The sequence below is a fragment of the Montipora capricornis genome, chromosome 7 (assembly GCF_036669925.1).
Source record: "Montipora capricornis isolate CH-2021 chromosome 7, ASM3666992v2, whole genome shotgun sequence".
NCBI classification, from domain to species: domain Eukaryota; kingdom Metazoa; phylum Cnidaria; class Anthozoa; order Scleractinia; family Acroporidae; genus Montipora; species Montipora capricornis.
The window spans coordinates 30893908-30901407 of record NC_090889.1 but is presented as its reverse complement, the minus strand read 5'-3'; the positions used below and the strand labels follow the sequence as shown (position 1 = coordinate 30901407).

General features: G+C 42.0%; 1 protein-coding gene across 1 annotated transcript in view; it reads right to left on the bottom strand.

Moving 5' to 3' along the window:
- Positions 1-181: 181 nt before the first annotated feature.
- The window catches only part of LOC138056881 (uncharacterized), an 11897-nt gene continuing 4578 nt past the window's right edge, over positions 182-7500 (bottom strand). Inside the window, exons 5-9 of the mRNA XM_068902808.1 lie at positions 7111-7339; positions 5191-5325; positions 4349-4692; positions 2079-3173; positions 182-655 (exon numbers count right to left, since the gene is read on the bottom strand). Of these exons, the coding sequence (XP_068758909.1) occupies positions 2316-3173; positions 4349-4692; positions 5191-5325; positions 7111-7339 (1566 nt within the window). The 3' untranslated portion in view covers positions 182-655; positions 2079-2315. The remainder of the gene's footprint in view (positions 656-2078; positions 3174-4348; positions 4693-5190; positions 5326-7110; positions 7340-7500) is intronic.

The window sequence follows — 7500 nt, the reverse complement described above, 5'->3', positions numbered from 1 at the left end:
TCTTTTCCTTGGAACAAAGCTGTGGATTTTAGCACACCAATTTTACGCCCAAATATGGACAAAAATAAGATCGAGGCTGCACGCGCGGCAAAATGCACGAGCTACGTTACATCCAAATAAGGAAATTTTTAGACTCCAAAATTGTTCTAAGCCAGTGAATCATTCAGTGATCTCACAGAGATTGTGTACATTTTCTTTATTTTCTTGATAATGATGACAGGATGTCATCGAAACGTCGAAATCTGTCCGCGATAGTTTTTGTGATTAATTTAATAACAAAAGTCAATCTTATATGAATCCATTTTCAGGTCGTTTTTAACGTTGATAAACAAACGAAAACAAACAGCAACAACAAAGTATATCATTCCTTTCTGCTTCCGCATGCATTCAGTTCCATTCGCTACTCATACACTGCTTTACACTCAGGTCCACACTGGTGTCCCTGCGAAAGGTGGGCTCTGTTTGACTTCTCAACTACTTAGGTCTTTCTTTGCGACTCTGCATTAAATCGCCAGAAATACAGTGTAGCACGCCATGCTGAAAAAAATCCTCCTAAACTTTATAGACATGCTTGTCACTGGAGCCTTTTCCCATTCCATCCATGATCGGCACATAGAGGATAAGGACGATATTCAAGAGACGTCAACTGGTTTTTCTGTGTAATAAAGCGAACATGATCAATATTCACTATAAATATTCTTGGGCTTCACTCACGTAATCAAGAGATATATTTTTCAATGAAAACAAAAGAAAACGTTTGCATAACAATTAAGTTCAATTTCCGGAGGATTGGACTCCAACATGGCCACCGTTTCATTGTTTGGGGACTCCAAATGGTGGGTGTGGCGTCATGTGAAAACCAAGATGATAACTTTATGACCTTTGCATCATGCCCTGTAAAACTGATGGGGCAAATAATCAGAATCAAAAAGGACTTGTTAGCTCAGTATCGTGGTGTGGTCAATGATGAGCTCAAGAAAGGATGAATGATGTTGATAAGGAACTTTAGTAACGACAAGGGCGACGGCAACGAGAACGCCACGAATTTGCATATTTAATGAGCAAAAACACCAGCTTTGCACGCTCTGCACGTGCGTCTTTCAGTTTTGTCCATTTCTTTGCCGTCGTCAGCAAAACAACAACGTGAAATAGCCAAATTTGAGGTATTATAAAGGACGTCAGCACTTGAAGATAAATTTTCATTTTCTCCCCTAGATTAAGTGGGTAATTCTTTTGGGACTATTCCAGTTATTCTTTTTCCGGTTTACGAATAACAGAATACACGGAATACCAATTCCCAAAAGAACGCATCTGCCGAATTAGTCCCAAAAGAACACGATTACCGGAGTATTCCTATTCCGGAATAGTCCCAAAAGAACGCGCCCTAAGAGCTGTTCCGACCAGAAACTTGTGTTGACACCACTCTAGTGTCAACTCGCTGGTGTTTTGAATCCCTAGGGGAAAAACGAACAATAAAACTTGATTTAGACCTCGTCCACACGTATCCGGATATTTTCTTTTCCGATATGCCTTCCGTCCACACGTATCCGGCGAATTCCCTAGCGAATCCGGAACTTTTTGAATACGCTCTCCAGAGTGGATAATTTTTAATTCGCTATGAATCCGGAACCGTGTGGACGCTAAATCTCAAAATTTTTTATCAGGATGACGTAACAACATCGAGCCCAGTTCCTTACCGTGAATTCAATTCTTTAGATCTGGACTTATTTCAAGTATCATCACGTGTGTGCAGTTAAACGTAGCTATGAACACTGTACACTTTAATTATGCCTTATTATTCCTTAAGGAGTCCTGAGTACTAGAGTGGATCTGGATACGTTTGGACGGAGCCTTTAACATTAGTGCTAACTCCCTAATGCGACTGCAACCAATGAATGAGATGTAATGTACAATTATTGCTAATGGACGAACAAAAGGAGCTAATGAGAGATCTTTTGTTTTCGTCCAACAACATTGCGGTGATGGCGCAACGTGAAAACCACGTTAACTTGTCATTACTGCATCAACCAATGTTTCTTCACGAATCATCGCTTTATCACCTATGGACTTTAACTCACCTTCATCAGCCTCCGGGCTCTCCAATACAAAGTACTCCGGTTCTTCTTCTTCTTCTTCTTCTTCTTCTTCTTCGATTTTATCAAAACTAAGGCTACCAGATGAGGGAGACTGTAAATTGTCCATAATTATCAAGCTTTTCCTCTTTCCCATCGCCAAGTATTCTTCGGGTTCTACGTACTCCCCTGACAAACAACCAGAACATTCAAGCGTAAAATCATCCGTGGAAGTTCTGAGGCTCATTTTCCCTGCTTCTGAACGCTGGTCGTTCCTTGTGACGTCGGAAAAATCGTCCTTAACATCATATTTCTCAATATTTTTGTAATCTCCAATGGCTGACAAATTTGGGGTTGGAAATTCAATCCGCTCGTAGCCACTCTTGGTCTTCTTCTTGTTGCTGTTGTTGCTGATTTTGAAGCCGTCTCCTCATTCAATGTTTCTTCAGAAAGTATCGGTTGATCACCTATGGACTTAAACTCACCTTCATCAGCCTCTGGGCTCTCCAACACATAGTACTTCGGTTCTTCTTCTTCTTCTTCTTCTTCTTCTTCTTCTTCTTCTTCTTCTTCTTCTTCGATTTTATCAAAACTAAGGCAACCAGATGAGGGAGACTGTAAGTTGTCCATAATTATCAAGCTTTTCCTCTTTCCCATCGCCAAGTATTCTTCGGGTTCTACGTACTCCCCTGACAAACAACCGGAACATTCAAGCGTAAAATCATCCGTGGAAGTCCTGAGGCTCATTTTACCTGCTTCTGAACGCTGGTCGTTCCTTGTGACGTGGGAAAAATCGTCCTTAACATCATCTTTTCCAATATTTTCGTAATCTCCAATGGCTGACAAATTTGGGGTTGGAAATTGAATCCGCTCGTAGCCATCTTGGTCTTCTTCTTGTTGCTGTTGTTGTTGATTTAAAGCCGTCTCCTCAATCAAGTCCCACATTGAGATTTCCATCGTTGCTTGCTCCGAACTACTTCGCTGGAGTCGGAACAGTTTATTCAGCACCATGGGGTCTGCATAGTCGTATTCTGTCGTGCTTTCTGGGCGTGAAAATCCTTCCATCTTCATGTACCCCGTCTCAGACTGTGTGGGAGATTTCTGTCGAAAAAAAGGGACAAAGTTTGGATACTTGTGAAGCATTCAATGGAACTCGAATGAGTCATAATGTAAGTCGGATTGAGCTAAGGGCGACGAAAACTTACAGGTCTGCTCTCAACCGACAGACTTTTAGACCGTTTGTTTCTGTTATGGAAATTCGCACTGCTTATCGTAGCGATCTAGTTGGATGAATTTCAGCTTTGGCGGGGTTTTCAAATATGAAAATTGTTCCGCGGCACGCAATGCCTATCGCTTGAAGGTGGGCCTTTAACGGTTAGAATTTGTTCCAGAAGAGTATACATCTTGTCTAGCTTGATTAACAATGTTTTTTTTTTGCCTAGACTTGTATAGACTCGTCCCTCCATTTTAATGGTTATGGGTTCGAATCCCGTTAAAGCTTTTGTTTAAAGGCCCTGGCAAGCAGCTTCATCATTTGCTTCAACATCTGTTTGATATTGTTGAACAGCGATGATGATACCCTTTGCATCCCTCTCCTTTCAACCGTGTTGAAACCTGTTGAATCGGTATGCGCGTGCGCGCTAATCGTCTCTCCGTATCCATAGTAACAACCGCGGCTGCAGCCTGGGACTGAATACCAGGGCTCTCGTGAAGCTTTGTTGAATCAAATGTTGATGGTTTGTCGAAACCGTTTTCCCACGCCAGCAATTGACGTCGTTCAACATCGTTCAACAAAATCGAACGGACTTAAGGCAAATGTTGAAGCTTTAATTAAGGGTGCGTTCGATTGACGGTATTCCGGAATAGGAATACACGAAATAGAACTTAGAAATCCTTCGTTTTTACGGAGATGCTATTTTAAACATATTTTTATTATCCTTGTTTCTTCAAAACGCCAGACGTACCGTTTTAAATTATCACTCAACGTATTCTTATTCCGGAATACCGTAAATCGAACGAACCCTTAGTTGCTTGTCTAATTGCGATGATCTTTCTAACTTTCATGCCATGTCCATTCTGCTGTTCGAGTTGATTGAATTTCAGATATTGAAAATCACTTAAGTTAATGGAATAAATGGATGAGAATACACCTTGCTTAGCAGTAACGTGCACCTAACGCCAGCGAAAAAACGGGCCCTTTTCTATTAATATAAGGATGGCGGAAATATGCCTCCTCTCTCCTAGATCTGCCTCTCTAAAGATGTTCAGCATTTTACCGTCGGGTTTCTCTGCAGTGACAGGGACTGATAGGCCTTCTGTTGTTGATCCCTCTCTGACTGGGTTTCTACTGCTGCTATTCCATATCGGCAACCTTCTGATACGGGGCGACTGGCCTTCCGCAGCTTTTGGTAAGGGAGCTCCTCCTCCGTTGTTTGGCTGATCCGTTTCATACTAGCACTGCAATCAGGAGATGAAGATGACATCCGCGTCAAAAGCCGTTGGTAAGGAAGACGAGGCGCTGTATTCAATGCTGCCTGGCTGTTTGGCGCGGTGCCAGCGCTGTGCCCTTGCGTCCAGATGATAAGTTTGTTATCCTCGCTTCTTTCATACTTGATATTTCCTTGAACATGGAATATCTTTATTAACATCACTGGCAGAAAAACCTAAGCAAGACTAGTAGTTATACGATGCGTTTCTGTGCTGAATTTTGAGAGGGAAAATGTAACTCTCCAGGCAAGTTTGCAAAAGGAGAAAACTATTTCGGGCTTACATCAGAACTACCCTTTTAGCGTGACAGGACTATTTTGTGACTCACTGAAGGGCGTTGTCGATCCATATGTTGCTGTTAGCAAGTTTGGTTGGTGAGACAGAAACGTTGTGCAACGCCTTCAGTGCTCATAGCAGGAACAGTTGTGTGAATCCCATGGAAAGAGCAGTGCCTGTTGTGACTCTCTTGATTGCTTGTTTGATTGTTTGTTTGATTGCTCGCTTGATTGTGATGTAACGTGGTAGCATTTCATGTAACTATGGTGGGTATTGTTGCGTGACTCCCATGGGCTAAAAGGAAATGGCTGGTGTGACTTTCTTATGGGCGTTGCGAGGATGCTAGATGACTTACCAGTTGGCTCTATAGGTTGTGTGTTCCCGTCATCAACCAGACACGGATAGTGAACGTATTCATAATCTTCCAAGGCTGGAACTGGACGTGCATCTGACTGCGAATTCTCGGCTGCACCTAGGTAACGATGTGACACTGCAATGGTACAAGATTTTGGGTGACAAAACAGTTTTATCATAAGATTCAACTTTTTTGGTGTAGGCGTCGCAGAATGAACCTCTAACCATAAACTTAACCAGAATCCTCACAAAAAAGTAGTACATTAAGTTCTTAGACCTAAAGAGACATCTTGGGACACATTGTGACGGGTATACAAAGTAACATTAATCTCCACTTGTACTGAACATGTATGGTAAATTTGAGTGACATTTTCCGCGACTGTGCGGTGATGGTTTTCTAAGTCGTTCCCTTCCTGTTTTAGCTTGGATTTTATTCAACGTTATTCATTCAATTCAATGAAAGGGAAGGATACCAGAGGTTATCCTTATCGATAGGTTGATGTCACTTAAAAGTGGTGCAGGGATGGAGCAGTGGTGAGAGCACTCGCCTCCCACCAATGTGGCCCGGATTCGATTCCCAGACTCGGCGTCCTTTGTGGGTTGAGTTTGTTGGTTCTCTACTCTGCACCGAGAGGTTTTCTCCGGGTACTCCGGTTTTTTCTCTCCTCAAAAACCAACATTTGATTTGATTTGCGTTAATTTGTTGATTTTAGTTTACAGTGTCCCCAATTAGTGCTCCAGCGCTAGAACGATTAGACACTTAAGTTAAGTTCCGTTCCTTTCCCTAAATAAAGGAATGGCGGCTATGTTGGTATCCCCAAGTTATCCTCCGGGAATTGAACTCGATTGTCGTGCAAACGTTTTCTTTTGTTTCGGTGGAAAAACAAGGTTACTGATCACGTGAGTGAAAAACACTCTACAGGCTTTGACTTAAATGGACACTTCGTCTTGGATGTCAAAATTGGGCGTGCGTCTAATAGGTCATTTCGGAGTTCATGTCTGCCTCCTCTTCAAAGCGAGTCGAAGTGCGAAGTTGTTATCATGGAAGTTAGTTTTCATTCATATGTAAAGTAGAACTAATTACCGTCACAAAAACTTCGCACTTAGACTCGCTTTGAAGAGGAAGCAGACATGAGCCTCGGAAATGGCCTCTTAGGTGCATTTCCTGACATAAGGATTAATGGAACGGGCCCACTCAAGGACCCCTGACCAGGGGCCCGTTTCTCGAAAGTCCCGAAAACGTTTCAGGCCCGAAAAGCCATTTGTGAAACTGCCAACCTCTTGCTTTGAAAAGCCGATCTTTTATATAACATGTTTTCAAGCTAACTAAAAGAAACGTGTCCGTGAAGTTTGACGATTTAAATCCTCTCCGTTCTTGAGATACAAAGGGAATTGTGACACCCGAAAATGGCCCGTAAAGTTTCAGGACTTTCGAGAAATGGGCCCCACGGCGGGAATTTTCCATTTAGCTTGATATCTTCATGGTAGTCCACATTGAAGCGCAATTTTAATATCATGGTATCAAGTTTTGTTAGAGCCTGAATATTTGAGGTTTTTTGGAACAGCCAATCACTACAAGTTTAAAATGAACTCCTGACGCTACTTCATGTAGGCATGCTATTTACATAATCAACGGTTGATGATTTAAATCAAGTGAAGCTATGATCCTCGTATTTATGAACGCAATTTTTGCAATTGCGTAAAGAAGCCTGAAAAATTCAGGACGTCAACGAGGTTTGAACCCGCATCGGTATCGCGAGGTGACGGGTTCAAACCCCGTTGAAGTCCTGAATTTTTCAGGTTTCTTTCCGCAATTTCAAAAATTGCGTTCATAACTGCGAGGATCATAGCTCCGCTTGATTTCATATCCGCAGTTCATATATGATCCATTCCATATATCATTTGATCGTTGATGATTTACCTGTTCTTTGTTGTTTCCGACAATTGTTCCGACATTTTGCAAAGAGACAACTAGAGATAATAACGACGGCGATGAACACTGAACCGGCGAGACTGAGAGCGACGACAAGCCATGTCTTTAATTGTTTCTTGTAACTTCCTGTTGGACTAAGTTTAAAATCATCTGATGGACTGGAGCCTTCTATTGGTGTTTGGCCAGAGTTTGCGGAGTGTCTGGGTATTATATTTGACTGTTGATTTCAAAATAGAAAAGGATTTTTAGCTTTATGCTTTTTATGCAAGCAATGCACTTTACGCCGGCCACACAGGCTATTTATTGAGGGCAAGAAACCCAGTTTTCACCCAATTAATGTATACTGTCTCCAATGGTAACTGAAGCGTGTGAATGTTG